We start from the raw sequence: 20,059 nt of genomic DNA, 5'->3' as shown, positions 1-20,059 counted from the left end.
AACCTAGTGGATGTACCCTCCACTAGAACTGATCCACAAGAGATGTACCCTCTCTTGTTCTCAGTCAACAACCCAAGTAGATGTACCCTCTACTTGTACCACAAAGGATGTATCCTCCAATGTGTTAAGACAAAGTTCTCAGGCAGTTAAACCTTTGAAACTTTGCGAATGGGGATACAAAAGAATTCTCAGGCGGTTAGTCCTTTGAAATCTTTTGTATATGGGAAAGGGAAGAATCAAAAGAATTCTCAGACTGTGTCGTTTTGAATTCTTTGACAAGGGAGAAGGGAGACAAAAGAATTCAGGCGGTTAGTCCTTCGTTCTTTTGGAAAAGGGAGAAGAGAGACACAAAAAGAATTCAAGCGGTTAGTCCTTGGCGAATTCTTTTTGGCAAAGGGAGAAGGGAATGAAAAGGATGAATAGCACAAGTTTTGTTTTCAAGGTTTGGAAAACCAGAAAACTTTAGAAAGCTTTTGACAAAGGAAGAAGAAGAATAAGTTCAAAGAGACTCAGAAATCAATTGGCAAAAGTTTGTTGTCTAAAGAATGAATTGGAAAGATTATTGAAATGGAAATCAAAGTGTTGCTTTTATAGACTCTTCAAGTCTAGTCAAGAGACCATTAGAAGAGTTATAACCTTTAGAAAAACTTAAAAACCATTTGGAAAAGTTACAACTTTTAGAAAAACTTGAAAACTATTGGAAGAGTTACATCTTTTGATTTTGTTCAGAAACTATCACTGGTAATCAATTACCAAATCAGTGTAATCGATTACACAAAGCTTTTTTGTGAAAGGATGTGACTCTTCACAATTAAATTTGAATTTCAACGTTCAAACACACTGGTAATCGATTACCAAATCATTGTAATCGATTACAACATTTTCAAATCAATTGGAACGTTGTAAATTCAGTTGAAGACTTTTTGAAAAACATTTTGCTATTGGTAATCAATTACTAGAGAGTAAAAACTCTTTGGTAAAAGGTTTTTGAGAAAAATTCATGTGCTACTCAGTTTTTGAAAAAACTTTTTAATACTTATCTTGATTGAGTCTTCTCTTGATTCTTGACTCTTTAGTCTTGAATCTTGATCTTGATTCTTGGAGCTTGAATCTTGAAACTTGATTCTTGATTCTTGAAATCAAATTTCCTCTTGAACCTTGAAGTGTTCTTGTTTCAATCTTGAACTCATTCTTTGATTCTTGAGATCATCATTGTTATCATGAAGTGTTCTTGACTTTTGAGCTTTTTGTCATCATCTTTGTTATCATCAAAATTCTTTGAATCAATCTTGATTCATCATGAAGCTTGCTTCTACATATTCCCCACATAGAGAACGACCAAGGTGCTGCCAAGATGTTCAAAGGTACGGGCAGAGTGTTGACATTATCAACGAAGGCCTGACACTTGTGGCATTTCCTCACATGGATGCAACAATCGTTCTCCATAGTGAGCCAATAATACCCTGCTCTTCGAATCTTCAGGGCCATGGCATGTCCATTGGCATGGTTCCAAAGGATCCCTCATGCACCTCTACCAGCATTTGCTCAACCTCTCTGGCATCCACACATCGAAGCAAAACCATATCATGGTTCCTCTTGTACAAGATATTCCCACTTAGGAAAAAGTCGGCTGCCAATCTTCGCAACGTTCTCTTGTCGTTGTGAGAGGCTTCTTGTGGGTATTCCTTGTCTACGATGTATCGCTTGATATCAAAGTACCAAGGTTTAACATCCTGCTCCTTTTTTATCACACAACAATGTGTAGGCTTGGCACGACATCTGAATTCGATGTATGGCAAATCCCCGTGCAGGGTTAGTTGGAACATGGACGCTAGAGTGGCAAGGGCATCGGCCATCTGATTCTCCTCTCTAGGAATGTGATGAAAGGATATTACATCAAAGAATTCTATCAATTTCCTGATGTAGGCCTGGTAGGGTACCAACTTATGATCCCTGGTCTCCCATTCCCCTCTCAACTGGTGGATTACCAAGGCCGAGTCCCCATATACCTTGAGCAACTTGACCTTGAAGTCAATTGCCGCTTGGATCCCAAGGGCGAACGCCTCATACTCAGCTATGTTGTTTGTGCAATTGAAACTCAACCTAGCCATGAAAGGTATATATTGTTCGTCGGGGGAAACCAAAACCGCCCCAAGTGGCGGTCAGCTTTGATATGAACCTCACTATGTAGTTCAATCATCCTAGGAAACCTCGTACCTACTTCTCAGTGTGTGGCTCAGGCATTTCGAGGATGGCCATCACTTTTTTTGGGTCTATCTCTATCCCTTTCTGGCTCATGATAAAACCAAGCAACTTTCCAGATTTGACCCCGAAAGTGCACTTTGCGGGATTCAACCTTAATCGGTATTTACATAGCCTCTTGAACAACTTTCGTAAGTTGACAAGGTGTTCCTCCTCAGTCTTTGACTTAGCAATCACGTCATCCATGTAGACCTTAATCTCTTTGTACTTCATGTCATGGAATAATGCTACCATAGCCCGCTGAAGCCAACCCTAAAGCCTAGGCCCAGTAATAGGGTTGGAACTAAAAAAATACATTGAATTGGCCATGGAAATCCCCTGTTGTTTGATGACTTGCCAATTCCCCAATTCAGACTTTGGAGGACACGGTTGCACCCAATTTGGTTGGTCTTGAGGGGTTTCTTCGTGTATCATGGCAACCCATCCCTCGCAGATCCATCCCACACTGACGAATCTTTGATCAATGTGTCAAAAGGGGACTCCTTTCACTCGCAGCCCTTGAGGTTGACCCGAGCTTCTCTTCCTCCTTTCTAGGGCGATCCTTCTCATTTCGGCACACATAGGCTCGTATCCCAACCCGAACCTCCCACGGTTCTCCATGAACTCTACTAAACTTGCTACGCCATTCCCATTTCGGCCCAAACCCATTTCAGGCTCATATCTGTGCCCCAACATCACCCGAGGTACCATCAATGCAGCACCAGATGAGCGTGACTGTACCGGGGGAGACTCCACATAAGCATTGCTCATAACTTCCAATGCCTGAAAGGACGTTTCCAAGGACTCCTCCGCAGCCTCCACATAAGGCGTAGAAGAAGGACAACTCACAAGTATGTCTTCTTCTCCCGAAACTATAATCAATTGTCCCTCCACCACGAACTTTAACTTCTGATGTAGTGTTGATGGGACTACCCCAACTAAATGAATCCAAGGCCAGCCTAATAAGCAGTTGTGGGCAGGATTTATGTCCATCACTTGGAAGGTAATTTGGCACACGTGGGGTCCAATTTGAATCGGGAGATCGATCTCCCCCCTTACATCCCGGTGACTGCCGTCGAAAGCCCGCACTACCATGGAGCTTGGTCTTAGGTGTGATGCATTAAAAGGCAACTTGTCCAAAATAGCCTTGGGCATGACATTGAGGGAAGAGCCATTGTCAATAAGCACTTTGGCCACTATGTGGTCCAAACATTTGACTGATACGTGCAAGGCTCTGTTGTGTTCCCTGCCCTCGACGGGTATTTCTTCATCGGCGAATGTGAGGTAGTTGTTGGTCATGATGTTGTTGATTATGCCCCCGAAACCCTTCACAAATATGTCTTGTGCTATGTGGGCTTCATTCAAAATCTTGACCAAAAGAGCCCGATGAGGCTCAGAGTTCATAGGCAGTCCCAACAGAGAGATCCTAGCTGGGGTTTATTTAGTTGCTCAATCACCTTTAACTCGCTCTGTTGGATGATTCTCAGGAACTCGGTTGTTTCTTTAGCAGATATTCCCTTTTTGCTGAAGTCATCCTCTTCCTTGGAAAACCTTCCAACCGGGACCTCGTCATTCGGAATCAGGCCCGCCTTACTGCTCTCTTCCACGTCCGCCTTTGCTTTCCCCTTTAGGTCTTTGGATCGCACCGGTAGCTTGGGTGCTGTGAGGATCTGCCTGCTACGAGTCATGCCGCTCGTGTCGGAGATGTTTGTGACCTTAGCAGAGTATAGATCATCCTTAACATGTATGGCAGACGCGTCTTTCCTTCCATCGAGCCCTTGGGCGGCGTACTTCCATGACACTGTCTTATCACTTTTGTAAGGGAAAGGCGTAGGCTTCTTAACTAGGACAGGCTGCAAACCTCGGGGCTTCTGTGTGGCAAGATCCCTAGTGAAGTGGATCACCAATGGCTTGGGCTTGCTCGGGCTCTTATCAACCGACTGCATGCACGCATGCCCTTCCCCTTTTCTTGCGCTACAAACTTCAATTAGGTCTTTATCCATCATCCCTTGTAGTAATTCTCCCGCCATTGGGCATGTCTCTATGTTGTGTGATGGCCCCAGATGTATTAAAAAAGAGTCCCCCTTGTCCCCATCAAGGAGAATCATCCCAGCTTCGCGTAGTGCTTCCAAAATGAACCTCCTAGAGGTGAACACGTCCCCCATTCGCTTTGACCCCCGAGGTTCCCATTCTTCCACCGTATTAACCGCCAAGCTTCCATGACTGGTGAGAGGATTGGTCCTTACATTTGGGTTGTCCTCTTGAAATGTCAGCCACCCCACATCGATCAAACTTTGTACCTTGTGCTTGAAGGCCATGCATTGCTCTATTGAATGCCCCGAAACACCCCCGTGATAAGCGCAGGTCCCATTGGGGTTGTACCATCGAGGGAAGGGAGACTGGTAGATCTTCCCAGGGTTCACTACAACCATCTGGTTGCTGATCAAGGATGGTAGCAGGTCAACATATGGCATTGGTATCGGGGTGAATTCTACAGGCTTCTTTGCTGGAAAATTCATTCCCGGATTAGTGCTCGTGATGGGATTGGTGTTAACGGTGAGACGAGATTGTGCGGAAATGAGTTTTGTGGGGAAGGCCTTTGTGGTTGAGCGGACAATCTTTGTTGGATGGGCACCGGATTGGGGGGGTTCCCGAATAATTTGGTTGGTGAGGGGAATATTGGCAAGTGGGGTTGTGAGGGGTTTGTTGGGATTTAGGCCATGTGGGGGCTGAAGTTACAGCATGGGTGTCTCCCTCCTTCTTGGCTCCACCCACTCTAAACCTCCTATTGCTTGTACTTGCGGAAGCACTGTAATCAAACTTTCCCCTTCTCAAGCCTACCTCAATCCTCTCGCCTGCAAATACCAAATATGTGAAACTAAAGGGAATATAACCCACCATCTTCTCATAGTAGAACACTGGCAACGTGTCTACTATCATGGTTATCATTTCTTTCTCCATCATGGGGGGTTCTACTTGTGCTACCAGATCCCTCCACCCCTAGGCATACTCTGTAAAGGATTCATGCTCCTTCTTGCATATGTTTTGCAATTGGGTTCTATCAGGAGCCATGTCGGTGTTGTATTGATACTACCTGATGAAAGCAGCCATCAAGTCCTTCCAACAACAGATCCGGGAAGCTTCCTAGTTAGTATACCAAGTGATTGTCGCCCCTGCCAAGCTCTTTTGGAAGTAGTGCATCAAAAGTTTCTCGTCTCTTGAGTATGCCCCCATCTTTTGACAATACATTTTTAAGTGGTTCTTGGGTAAGGTGGTCCCCTTGTACTTGTTGAAGTCAAGTACTTTGAATTTGGGATGGATGACGATGTCGGGCACTAAGCATAGCTCCGCCATGTTGACAAACGAATAATCACCGATCCCCTCAATGGCCCTCAGCCTTTCTTCTATGAGATCCAACTTCTCTCTTTCTTCTATGGTCGGAGGTAGTCTCCCCACCGAGAAGTGCAGAGGTTGCAACGGGTGGTGTTGAGGAGCTCCCGCGGCATTGGGCTGAGGCATGCCACTAAACGCTGGTCCCTCAGCAACATATGTAGGGTATGGTTTGAAATCACCCAGAGCATGATCTTAGGGCTCTTCACGGGCTTCCCCCACAGGCTTAGCAAAGGGTGCATGCCCCAACTGGGGTTGTTGGCCTTCAAGGGGAATGGGAATAGAGTGGTTGGTGTTCTCGTTGGGCACGTGCACTGGATTGGGTGGTGTATAGTTGGGAGGTAGGCCGTACGGTGGGAAAGAATTCTTATTTTGCACCATATGCAGACCGCCCGTGCTGCCTAACACCTGTCCTCCCTGACCTACCATGTACAGGACTGGACGGCTTGTTTGGTTTATGTCGGATGGGTGAGTCAGGTCCACCTCAGCGGCGGCGCTGGTGGCGACAACTGTGGCCGCATTGCTCTCCATCATTCGTCTCATGCTTAGCATGGCCTCTATATCGGCCTTCATCTGTTCTTGCACTTCCTCTATCTCACTCATGATTTTGGTTTTGGAACGTGTTTGATAGGGCTGCCATATAGCGCGTTCGTTCTTTTTGGTTATTGTGTTTACTTTGACTATGACGGTTAAAAGAAAAAATGCAATGAGTAATGCGACAACAAACTAAACATGAATACATGACAATGATAAGTTGTTGAAGTATTAAACCCACGCAGAAATTTTAGCAAAGACATAGGGTTGAATCAAATCTCATTTTCATTAAGAGACAAAATTGTTTATCTTGTCAAAGTCAAAGCATGAATACAAACGCCTTAGCGGTTCCTAATTATGTGGGAAATCAACTCGATCATATGCTGATAATAATCAAAAAGCTCATGAACTTCCTCGGGAACTGAGTATACATCTGCCATTGCCTTGGCTCTGGCTAACAGTCTTGGAAGCTCTTGACTCCCATTGAAAGTGAGAGTGAACCTATCTGTCCACTACATAGCTTCTCCGTGCAATGATTCTATCACTCTCTCTCTTGCTTTTCTTTCTATTTGTAGAGTCGATACCTTCGCATGCTCGTTCTCCAGCCTTTCTTCATGGCTAGCAGCTAGGTTTAGCTTCTCTTTATACTGGTCAATAATTGTCAACATATTCTCTTCCATCCTACTCAGCTGTTTGGTCAAGCTCCTCTTCAAACATTGACAAGCCTTCAACTTGTCCTCTAATATCATACTTTCCACCCTTGACTCGTCCCTTTCGGCCCTTCGCAGCTTAAGTTCGTTGTTGCTACCCCATAGAGCCCCTCGAAACTTGTTTCTTCCCCATTCTTCTTTTCGGGCCCTCTTCGTTTCTCGCTATAACACTTCAGTTGTGGCCATGTTGACATCCCTCAACTCGTCACACTCTTTCCGGACACTAGTGGCTATCATCTTGAACTTTTCCTTGACCACTCGCGTTCTTTCAAGTTCCGCTTTCAAGGCTTGCACTTATGCACTCTCCTCAGGGACTTCAGCTTCTTCCCCACTTGAAATATTTAGCTTTGGGAGCCAAGTTATCCCTTGCGTCCGAGTCTTCAACCATTTATGATAGTCGTCGATAATACCGTTGTTGCTTCCTCTAAGCTCGTTGTCTTTTCTTTCCACCGCATTCCACGCTTTTCAGACTCTCTGAAGCATTTTTGCATTGCCTTCACTAAAACCTCGTGCGATGAAAGGCGCGATAATCTCTTCCGATGGTGCCCTTCTCATAGGGTAGCCTAGTTGTCTTATTGCTAGCATGGGATTATAATTAATACAACCCCTTGTTCCCATCAAGGGGACATTTGGGAACCCTTCACATGAGCACAAAACTCCGACCCCTCCTTCCTTCCATCAGGGGAACCAATTAACGGACGCCCCTACCATGCGTGCCAAGAGTTCCTCCCACTTTGCTTTCCCTTTCTCGACACACATGCGATGACCTTGTAGGGGACAGACGGGTCTACTTTTATGATGAAAAATGTGGGAGACCAGCCATACATAAAGAGCGGGTGTACAACAGACGATTCTAGCACTGCTCTTTTCGCATCTTAGGTTGAAAATGTCATAGGCATTAGCCAAAACAGCAACGATTGGGCTTTCCTTGTTGTGGTGATAAGCAAGAAAAGCGTTGATCGACGCTAAATCCACTAGCCCATCCACATTCGGAAAGAGGATGATCCCAAATACTATCAGTGCTAAAACATCAACGAATGAAGTCCATTCTCCTTGATCCGCCAAAGCTTTTGCCTTCTCCTCCAAGCGCTTCCTTGGTATCCCAACCACCCCATTTCTGTTTTGCTTCACTCGGTCCAATTCTTGCAATGAGATTTTGACTACTTTCGATACTCTTGCCATGGAAGGGTAGAATCTAGAAAAAAAAGGTATGGCTTCCTTCCTCCTAGTGGGCATCCCAAGATCCCTTCGAACTCTTCTATAGTTGCTACTAATTTGAAGTCCCCAAATGTGAAGCATTTGAGCGACTGATCATAGTATTGAGTGAAGGATACGATCGCTTCCACAGAAACTTCTATCATAGCCAAGTCCCAGATTTTCCCATATGTCTTGCAGAAGGCTTGACGTTGAACTTGATTCATCCACTGCCCTAGCTCTCACAAGCTGGCTACTTCTAGGCTCTTGATTTTGACATGATTGAACCTTTTCTTAAAAGAGAGTGCTTGGTTCGATCCCATGTTTGCTAGAATGAAAAACTCTACTGATCAATACTTTGACACCCTATCATAGAGGAAATATGATGAATGCATGAGGTAATGTTTATGCTATGTATGACAAAATGCATCTACCTACAGACACAAGAGCCTGGAAGACCATTTCTTCTTACCCACAATGCATTGAGCATCATGGTTCATTCACAGTCATTACCATGGTGCCCCATGCATGCAATTAAGAAGGTGATGGGGACTTCCCATGACAAAGATGACGAGACAAATGCAGTGCATGAGTGACGACACAGTATGAGTACGCATGCATGAGAGCATGTGGTTGATAGCACAAAGAGAAACATATTGGACGAACGAGCATGGTAATGCAATCAATTAATGCCAAAATGACATAAAAACATAGCAAGCATAGGACTGACGCAGATAATTACGACGTCATAAAAAATATGCATGGACATATCAAAGAAACAACACAGTTGTGTTTGCTCCGTGTCCCTAAAATAGGAACCTAATGGAAGGAGCTAAAGATTTGCTACTTAGTGACAGCTCCCAAAGGTGGTTGCACATATCTTTCAGAGGTTTCTAGAGATATCATCCTCTTTGATATCAAACATTGTGGCGGTAGGGACTACCAGCGACAACGTATCATTAAAGAGAAAAACTCTAGATGAGGTTTCACTATAATCAAGCGAGTCGGAGACCCAGCATACCACAGATCAACCTCCACTTCTTTTGTTTCCACGGACCTAGATATAGGGCCCAATAACTCACCGTGTATGCAAAGGGGTAGGTTCCATGTGTGCATAAAATAAACAAATATTTATAAATATGCATGTATTAAGTAAACAAACACACCAAATACAAAAGCACAAAAGAGTTATATGAACACAAGAACATAAAAGAAAGAAAAGGAAATAAAACAAAGAGAAAGTCACAATGGCGTTGGACCTTGAACGGACTCAAGCGACTTTTGTGGATAGAAAGCTCGATTACATGTTGATTTTATCTTGGATTCATTTATTTACTTACAAACTCATTAAAAGACGACTGGTGAGGTAAAGGATCGGTTAAAACTTTATTTTACAAGGATAAAAGGAGATTATGCCACAACCGATCAGTGGAAATTCGCTTTTACATGAAGAAATGAGATTACTGAGGGTAGAAGAATGAGATGAAGATGTGCAAGGCAAACAAGGAGGACCCCTAAGGGTGCATAGAGTGAATTCAAAACCTTAAAATAAATACTAATCGGTTGACGAATGAAGAATGAACGAAGAACGATGTAAGAATTGATCACAGTTGCGATTCGGAAGCACCTCAACCTCGTTTTTACTTCTTCTTTCTCCTTTTTCTCCTTAATTTCACTAAATCCTTTCAATGTTGAAATTCTGAACCCCTTCCTTCAGCCCCCTCACGCCTATTTATAGGAAATGAGGGGACTTGGTTGATATGTAGCTCGCCCAGGCGAGCTGTTGCTTCAACCTGAAGTAACCTTGCTCGCCCAGGCGAGCTGTTTACTTCACCCCTAAGTCATTTGGGGGCCCAGGCGAGCCAGGGGTTTGAAAAAGCCTCAAAATGACCCTTTTGCCCTCCTTTTTGGGTACTTTCTGCATTCTTTACCAAAACATCGAAAAACCTTTCGTATTGTGCAGCAACTGGTGTCAAGTAGCTCAATTTAGCTAGCAAGAATTAAAACTTTAGCAAATGATCGTCCCTGGACGAAATTAAGGTCTAACAACCTACTAAACCCTAAACCCCCAAAATTCTTCCAGTAAGCCAAATTGTCCCCAAACAGAATTTGAAACAAAATTCAAACAGATTTTTTTTGACACAGAATCTGAAAGAAACAAGAACAAGAATAAGAATGAAAACAAGAACAAAAACAAGAACACAAACAAGAAAGCAAACAAGAACGCAACAAGACGCAAACAAGAATGCAACAAGGATGCAAACAAGATGTAAACAAGAACAAAACAAGAACGACACAAGACACAAACACGAAACTGAGACACAAATTACAAAAGAAAAAAATAAAAATTGGATAGGATAGAACCTGTAACAAGAGCCGAAGCAATGATACCAGATGATGTGATCCTTACTAGGAGAAAATCGCTTTATACAAGTTACAAAGTTTTAGATGACGCCACTTCCAAAGAGGGAAGATAAGTCAGGGTAGACACCACAAGGGTTACTGTTAGTCGGTGAATACGACTAACTTTTGTGTATAAAACTTGTGTAAATTGTATCAAACTCTTCTAATTTATGGTTATTTTATAGTGTTATAAGTTCTTTTAGTTAAAGATGGGTAATAGAAACTTAATACTTATATTTTGTGTATTTAATAATCATTTTCTCCCAATTTTTGATGAATTAGGCAATTTGGCAAAGTGTTGTTTTTCACCTTCTCGCTAAGCCAATCTGCTGGCTTAGCGAGCGTCTGCTAAGCGCAACACTTAGTGGCTAAGCGCGAGGAAGGATCTGGAAGAAGATGAGTTGTAATGGTTTGCTGAGTGCACCGCTTCATCTCATCAAGCGCATCGCTTCAGCCCATCTGCTGAGCGAGAAAAGAGCGCTAAGCGAAAATTCACTAATGTGCGCTAAGCGGATCATAATCTCGCCACCTATTTAAGCCTGAAATCATATTTTGTGAAGGGAGTTTGGACTGGGCTTCAAAGCTTTGCATGTCTATAGATTCTAGAGAGAGAAAGGTCCAAGTTCCAGAGAGTTTTGAGAGATTTTGTTGTGTGAAGATCTGCAGAGACTAGAGCTTCAAGCAGGAGCCGTTCTAAGAGCTTGAGATGAGTTTGTGAGTGATTGTGAGATCCTAGAGGTGAAGGAGACATCCTCACCACTTGTATTTTTGCAATCTTTCATCTTGTTCTTCTCTTTGTTGTAAAGAAGGCTTCTTGGTTATGGAAAGCTAAATCCTCTGTTGGATCTTCCCTGTAGGTACCAGATGTAAATATATTTCTATCTATTTAATGATGTTTTGTGTGTTCTCTATGATATTTTCTTTTCACTCCAGTATGCCTTTGCCTTGATCACATAGATGCATGCTTTATTAGGGTCATTCAACAGTGGAAACTGGTCTGATTCTAAAGTCCTTGATAGTACAGGGCTAAGTTGTCGTACAATCACGAGGAATCGGGGTGTGATAATTTAGTTGTGTATGTGTGTCTTAATGCAGTCCTGGTTGAGTTTAGTCCAACAAGAGGAATCTGCGAACGATGCTTGATCAGGATTAGGCTAAACTATCATTAGGAATCGGGGTTTAGTATCTCAGGAGACACCATAGGAACACATGAGCATTGTTAGATAGAGAATATCTTTTTAGCATCAGGCACCTATTAGGAAGGCCAACGTGTTTTCTACTTGTTTTTACACATCATTTCTCTCGCGTGATTTTCCTTTTTTGCATAGATAGTTTACACACCTATTCATATTCACACTTATCTTTACACACTAGACACCTATTTGCTAAAATAGCTTACCAAATAACACAAGTTCCCCGAGAGTTCGATACTCGATTCTTACCGTTTTATACTTCTTGTGCGATCTGGTGCACTTGCCGGAAGCGAACAGTTACCTTGATAATTCTAAGATTGGTTCAACAAGGAACCCAGAGAGAAGCTCTCACAAAATTTTATCAAATGCCAAAAGTTCCTCTATTGAAAACGAAATCCATACATATAGTGTATCTGAATGAAAAGATAGAAATAGACATAGGCCTTTAAAATAGTTTGGGCCAAAATTACAACGAAAACAAATTATAAATAAAAATAGAACATATTTGGCATGAGTCTTCAAATTAGTCTGGGCCTTCAGCAACAATTAATAGTCTTGGTAGTGCCTCTACCTCTAGGCCTTCATCCTTCTCCACTTGGGCCTTGTTAAGTGTGCTTACTAGTAATTTGTTGGAGGGTATCCACTGACTGTTTGGTCCTACTCCTGGTCATAGATCCCTGTATTTGGGCAGTTTTTGGATTTTCATCAAAACTACCTTAATAAAACCACCACTCAAGTGAAGACCATAATTGAAGATTTGGTGGCTAGTGAGAGAACCATAGAAACAAACCGGTCAAATCCCCCTAAAGGTATGTATGAACTTAATGCTCAAGATAACCTTTTAGCTCATCAACAAAAGATACAGGTGCAAATAGAAGCAATGACTAAGGCAATCCAACAAATCCCATAACAACTCCAAGGGGTCATCTCAAAGAAACCCCGGCAAGCGTTCATGTGTGAAGAATACGGAGGAGGCCATCAAACATAAAAATGCACTGAGGACAACAACGACCATACAATAACTTCAAAAAAAGAGGTTTCCAAAACATACATGGAAACTACAACCAAGCGGGAGACAACAAACCACAACAAAGACCAAATTTATGGGACTGCACCGCAAAGTTGAAAAATCCTTGACCAAACTCACCGAAGTGGTCATCACCAACCACAAAAACACTAAAGTCGCGATCAAAAGCATGGAGACTAAAATAGGGAAATTGGCTAAACAATTGCAAACCTCTTCAATTGGCTTATCCACAGCCATCGAGGAGAACCCAAAGGGTCATTACTAGGCTATTATCTCCACCATAGAGTGTGACGTGGGGGTGAAGAAGAAGAAAATGAGGTAGAAGAAAGCACCACGCTAGAGGAAGACATGAAAGAACAAGCCAACCCTTCAACCCAAGGTATGCAATCCTCACTTAATCCTCTGTTGTTTGATTTTAGCAAGCTAAGCATCCATAAGCAAGGAGAAGATGAAAGGATGGCCAAATTCGAGAAACACATGGAGATGCTACAAGGGAAGAAGGTGGAACCACCTGTTGAAAAACTCATATGGGACGTGATACGTCAAGTATGACCCATAAGACATTTGGAGGAAAAGGTATGTTTACTGCATATGCGAGGGATCGTTATTTAGTAAATGTAGTTAGGTTCCAATTGCGAGGAATCGACTTGGGATAACTATGTGTGCATCAATAATGTTAGAAAATGATTTATACATGTTAATCTTATTAGGATACTAAGGGTATGAATGATGAAATCCAATCCTATGTTTTCTTGAATTAATTTAAATCATTTCCACAATTTCTGTATTTCTAACGCATTGAATTCCGTTATTTTTGTATTTCCGTAAATCCATTGTTTTTACTATTCTTTTGCTTTCAGTTATCTTTAGTTAGTTAAACCAAAACCAAATGATATTCGATTGAATTTGTACATAACTATTAAGCTAATAACCTTTATCCGAATGAATTAAGTAACTCAAGTCCCTGTGGAGATGAACTCTTTTATAAATGTGAAACCTACAACGACAATTGGTACGCTTGCCAAAAGTCTTAACAGAAACACATGTGATTAAGAAGCGTCACCATTTTCTTGCAAACCCACCATAAAATAAAACAATTTTTTGTTCTTAAATCATTGTTTGTGTGGTTGAACTCAAATGCTAAAAGTGAAAACCATTGATTTTGCTTTATTGAGATGTGTAATGAGTTTAGCATGAAAAATTGAAAGCAAATAAAGCAATTTGTAGTCCTAGCCTAGTGAGTGAGTGATCCTTTTAATGATACAAATATATATTGAGAGACACTCTTATTTCACTCATAGTAGACTTTGACTAAATTTCTTGTAGATTGATTGCGGTTGTATGCATTGCAATGATCAAGGCCATGTTTGCATGTTTAGCCAAGAGCCAAAAAGCCTACCCTACATTATTTATCCCTTGTACCTTACTTTGAGCTTAATTGATGTACTTTTTTCTAATTCTCTAACCTTGAAATTTATATGTTGATATATCAGCTACTACCCTTAACTTAAAGGATAGGAGAGCATAGGTCTATGAATTGGGAAAAGTTTTAAGTTTGGAGTGGCAATGCACCACTCAAAGGGAACAAATAAAGGGTACCAACAAACTATCATGTGAACAAAGGTTGAAAGTCTTATCCTCATTCTCTCTTATAAAGTATTTAAAAAAGGAAAAATTTGAAAAACAAAACAATAAAGAAAAACAAGAGAGAAGCAAAGTAAAGAAAAAAATCAAAAATTGAGAACAAAGCAAAGTATGTATGAAATTGAAAACCTAGGGTACCAAGGATTGGTAGGAAGTGAATGAAAGTCCAATTAATAGACTGAATGCTTTCCTTCCTTTGAGTTAGTTTTGAATATCTAGAAAAGGAAATTTTCCTTGCTAGTCAAGCCCCATTACAAGCCAAGAAAATCCTTAGTGATATTTGCATGCATTTGATGTGTTGATTAACTTAAGGTGAAATTCAAAGTTGAACTGTGGTGTCTTAAGTTGTGAATTGAGTGAAACACTTACCCAAAGCTAAGTCAAAAGCTTCGAAGTGAAACACTTATTGTGAGGACAAGTTGTTATGCCATTAAATTTGATTGTCATTCTTGTTGCATATTTATAACCTTGCATTTGATTTGGTTGAGCTAGAATGTTGAATGTGGACACCATACTTAGTTAATTGAAGCACAAGAACAAAAAAAAATTTTAATAAAGGGGAATGCAAGAAGAGTGTGTGATGTGCCAGTATTTCCTCCTATTTCTTAACCCGTTTTGCACCATTTTAAGTACTGATTATTCTTAATTGTCAAATTAATTAGGTAGTTTTATTATTTGGGCCCATTCAGCTAATTTGATGTTTTTAATCTAATTTCAGGAATTAATGAAGCATTGGGCTTGAATCCAAAATTGGGCTTGGGCTTCAATCCAGAATTGGACTTGGACTTGAAAAGGGCAGACTATTTTATTCTACAAAATTAGATCTTATCTTATCTAGATATTATTTAGATTTGATCTCATCTAGAAATTATTTCATCTAGATCTTATCTTATCTTATATTATCTAGATTAGATTTTATTTTATTTATGGGCTTGGATTTAAAACAGATTTGTAAGCTTTGGGGCTGGAAAACTATATAACAGCACCAAGGTTCTAGTTTAGGCTCTCTCTCTCTCTCTCTTTCTCTCTCTCTTCTCTGTCTCTTCTCTCTCTCCAGTTTTCGTTTTTAGTTTTAGGCTTTTCTTAGACACCTTTTTGTTTTGCAATTCCAGTTTTGACTTTTCGTTTTAGCAATAAAATTTCGTTCTTCAATCTATAATTTCGTTCTCTATTGATTAATGGAAGGCTAAATCTCCAGCGTTACTTTCTCTTGAGGATCAAGCACAGTTCTCTTTGAGGTTCTATCATTACTGTTAAATTTTGTTCAGTTTTTCCTCTTCACTAATTACTCTGAATTTGTTACTATTAATTCATGCATGCTTAGTGCTTGATTAATTGTCTCTGCGCTTAATTACATTCATGCTTAATGATCTTTTATGATTAATTGGTGTATGTGTTGCTTAATCACATAATGAATGCCTTATGTTAAATTTCGCTTAGTAATTTAATTTAGGGTTGGATTAAGTGGTTGAACTGATAAAGGATAAACTCTCATAACCTAGGATAAGAGACTTGCTTGTGAATCAAGGGGAAGCAACGTGTTTTAATTATGATATTTTCTAAGTCAATTTTACTCGTTATTTAATTTACAAAAACAAACAACCCCCCCCCCCAATTCATTACTATTTTCCTACTATCTGTTATGAACGTTTGGTTGATCATTACTCGTTGGGAGACGACCTAGGATCACTTCCTAATTACTGCATTTTAATGTTTATTTGATTCGGGTACGGCCTCGATCAAATTTGGCGCCATTGCCGGGGAGCAGTGTCCAAAGGTTCATAATAGCTAGTGATCCGTGTTTTATGTTTAGTTGTTTTATGCTTTCGTGTGTTGTGTTAGTGTTGTGTACGTGTTGCGTTAAGTGTTGTTTAGTGTCTTGTTATTTTGTTTAGTGTGGTGTTTTGTTTTAGTTTCTCTGTTCAGCACTTCCCCTATTTCAGTTTTTGTGTTTTGCTGTGAATAGTGCTTTGCGACGAATTCAGCGACCACTTTTGTTGAACTAGAAAACAGGGTAGTAGTGGAAATCCCTTAGCGACGGATTTTAGAGACCATCATTGCTGAATTAATTAGGATTTTTTGTTTTGGTAGCTAGAGTTGTTATTTTTGGCTGAATTTTTTTTGTGGTCAATTCTTTTGATTCATATTTTGTGGCAAAAATAGTTGGAGCCCTTAGTTTGGTCATATTTGAAACTTCCAAAGAAGTAGCAAATTTGATTTTTGTCAAAACTTCAAACGGCCATAACTTTTACTCCGGGTATCAGAATGACTATTATTATATATGTATTTGGGGTAGAAAAAAAATTCTCATGCCATGGAAGCCAGCCACAGGCCGGATGAGGTCTCCTTCTTCCAAAAATTGCGATTCTGTCAAAAGTTTTTTATTTTCCAAGTATTATTCTCTTATTTTTCTTAACTTATCATTTTTAGCTTATATAGTTAGACTTTGAAATTTTTTGTGTTATCTTCTCATCAATTTATAAGGTTGCTCACAAAATTTCAAGTCATTTGGATATCATTTAATGGTAGTTGTAGTTCAAACCTACATTGTTACTTGCATAAGAAGGCAACTAGTTTTGCATGCTGAATGTAGTGTATGACTAGAGGCAATCCATTTGACTTACAACCCTTTGATCCTGAGATAGATAGGACATTTCATAGATTAGTTAGACATCATTTAGTACCTTTTGAGCATCCTGAGCATTATAGTTTTGAACATTCTGATTTTGAACATTCTGAGAACATGGCACAACCTCCACCCCGTGAGAGGACTCTAAGGGAAATGGTTGCACCTGATTTCAAACTGGTCCATTTGCTTCCAAAGTTTCATGGCCTTGCAGGTGAAGACCCGCACAAGCATCTTAAAGAATTCTATATTGTCTGCTCCACCATGAAGCCATCAGATGTCCAGGAGGATCACATATTTCTGAAGGCTTTTCCTCATTCTTTAGAGGGAGTGGAAAAGGACTAGCTATATTACCTTGCTCCAAGGTCCATCACGAGCTGGGATGACCTCAAGAGAGTATTCTTAGAAAAAAAATTCCCTGCTTCCAAGACCACGGCCATCAGAAAAGATATTTCAGGCATTAGACAACTCAGTGGAGAGAGCTTATATGAATACTGGGAGAGATTTAAGAAACTATGTGCCAGTTGCCCTCACCACCAGATTTCTGAGCAGCTTCTCCTCCAATATTTTTATGAAGGACTCAGCAACATGGAGAGAAGTATGATAGATGCTGCCAGTGGTGGAGCCCTTGGAGACATGACCCCTGCTGAAGCCAGAAATTTAGTTGAGAAGATGGCTTCAAACTCCCAGAAATTTAGTGCCAGAAGTGATGCTATTGTCATTAGAGGAGTGCATGAAGTAGCCACGAATTCATCTTCATCAGCCGAGACTAAGAAACTTGAAGGTAAACTAGATGTCTAGGTTAACCTGGTAACCCAACAGGCCATGAATCAAAAATCTGCACCTATCGCCAGACTCTGTGGTTTATGCTCCTCTACCGACCACCACACAAACCTTTGCCCTTCTGTGCAACAATCTGAAGCAATTGAACAACCTGAAGCTTATGCTACAAACATCTACAATAGACCTCCTCAACCTCAGCAGCAAAATTAGCCACAACAAAATAATTATGACCTCTCCAGCAACAGGTACAATCCCGGGTGGAGGAATCATCCCAACCTTGGATGGTCGAATCCTTCACAATAGCAGCAACAACAACAACAGCCTTATTTTCAAAATGCTACTGGCCCAAGCAGACCATACGTTCCTCCACCAATCCAGCAGCAACAACAGCAACAGCCCCAGAAACAACAAACAGTTGAGGCCCCTCCGCAACCTTTCCTTGAAGAACTTGTGAGGCAAATGACTATGCAAAACATGCAGTTTCAACAAGAGACCAGAGCCTCCATTCAGAGCTTAACTAATTAGATGGGACAGTTGGCTACACAGTTAAATCAACAACAGTCCCAGAATTTTGATAGATTACCTTCTCAATCTGTCCAGAATCCTAAAAATGTGAGTATTATTACATTGAGGTCAGGAAAGCAGTGTCAAGGACCTCAACCAGTAGCATCTTCCTCATCCGCAAATGAACCTGCCCAACCTCACTCTACTCGAGAAAAAGATGATGACAACAATTCAAAGAGTAAGTTACCTAACAATTTCTATGTAGGTGAATCTAAAGAGAAGCAGCATATCCCTCTTCCATTCCCTCCAAGAGCAATTTCCAACAAAAAAATGGAAGAGGTAGAGAAGGAGATCTTGGAAACATTTAGAAAAGTAGAGGTAAACATACCTCTGCTGGATGCAATAAAGAAAATTCTAAGATATGCTAAATTCTTGAAGGAGTTGTGCACTAATAAGCGGAAGCTTAAAGGAAGTGAAAGAATTAGTATAGGCAGAAATGTCTCCACATTGATTAGTAAATCTGTTCCCCAAATCCCTGAAAAATGTAAAGATCCAGGTACATTCAACATACCTTGTATTATAGGGAACAGTAAGTTTGACAATGCCATGCTAGATTTAGGAGCTTCTATTAGTGTTATGCCTCTGTCTATTTTTAATTCTCTATCTCTAGGTCCTTTGCAGTCAACTGATGTGGTAATTCATTTAGCTGATAGAAGTGTTGCCTATCCTGTTGGTTTCATAGAGGATGTCTTAGTTAGAGTTGGTGAGCTGATTTTCCCTGTTGATTTTTATATTTTAAATATGGAGGAGGGATTTTCTAAAGGATCAGTTCCCATCATTCTAGGCATACCTTTTATGAAAACTGCTAGAACTAAGATAGATATATATATATGCAGGCACACTATCTATGGAGTTTGGTGATATAACTGTTCATTTTAATATTCTTGATGCTATGAAACACCCATCTGAAGATCTTTCTGTATTTTGTGTTGAAATAATTGACCATATTGTTAATGAATACATGACCGATCTTCATTCTAATCTGCATGCCTATCACTCTTCATGCATTGAATCTGAATTTGCACTTGATCATATGTCTGAGTTTGATGCTAAGAGTGAATCTGAATTTGCACTTGATCATATGTCTGAATTTGATGCTGAGAGTGAATCTGAATTTGATATTGATTACATGTCTGGTGATGCTTTACCTCTTGAGATTGATTTTATAGAGTCAGATAGAACTAACCATGTTTCAAGAAGTACACATACCTCTAACTTTCTTTATGAGGTACAGGCTGAGAAACCATCTCTTTCTACCACTATCCAGCCGCCCACACCAGAATTGAAGCCTTTGCCATCAAATTTAAAATATGCTTACTTGGATGATAGAAAATTTTTTCCAGTAATTATATCTACCTCCCTTGTTGATAAGCAAGAGAAGAAGTTGTTATCTGTTCTCAAGAAGCATAAGAAGGCTATAGGCTGGACCCTGGCAGACATTCCTGGTATTAGCCCATCCACATGTATGCATCGAATAAATTTAGAAGATGAGGCTAAACCAGTAAGACAGCCACAGAGAAGACTCAACCCGGTGATTCTTGATGTAGTGAAGAAGGAGGTAACCAAGCTTTTGCAAGCTGGAATCATTTATCCTATCTCCGACAGCCAATGGGTGAGTCCCGTCCAGGTAGTTCCGAAGAAAATCGCCTTCACCGTGATCAAAAATGAGAAGGATGAGTTGATTCCTACTTGGGTGCAGAACAGTTGGAGAGTCTGCATCGACTATAGGAGGCTGAACCAGGTTACCAAA

At 40.7% G+C, this 20,059-nt stretch overlaps 1 protein-coding gene and 1 non-coding gene across 2 annotated transcripts; both read right to left on the bottom strand.

Moving 5' to 3' along the window:
* Positions 1-1,478: 1,478 nt before the first annotated feature.
* On the bottom strand, positions 1,479-2,111 carry LOC114391597. The gene has a single exon (XM_028352587.1). It carries the CDS (start codon positions 2,109-2,111, stop codon positions 1,479-1,481), a length of 633 nt encoding a protein of 210 aa, XP_028208388.1.
* Positions 2,112-17,397: 15,286 nt separating this feature from the next.
* LOC114394344 lies at positions 17,398-17,504 on the bottom strand. Its single transcript, XR_003662744.1, has one exon. It is a non-coding gene; the product is annotated as a small nucleolar RNA R71 (small nucleolar RNA).
* Between the last annotated feature and the right edge of the window lie 2,555 nt (positions 17,505-20,059).

The sequence above is a fragment of the Glycine soja genome, chromosome 17 (genome assembly GCF_004193775.1).
Source record: "Glycine soja cultivar W05 chromosome 17, ASM419377v2, whole genome shotgun sequence".
NCBI classification, from domain to species: domain Eukaryota; kingdom Viridiplantae; phylum Streptophyta; class Magnoliopsida; order Fabales; family Fabaceae; genus Glycine; species Glycine soja.
The sequence above is the reverse complement of the archived record's forward strand: the minus strand, read 5'-3'. Positions and strand labels throughout refer to the sequence as shown.

Coding starts and splice junctions, on each gene's coding strand:
- LOC114391597 (XM_028352587.1), bottom strand. CDS start 2,111: ATGGCTAGGTTGAGTTTCAATTGCACAAACAACATAGCTGAGTATGAG.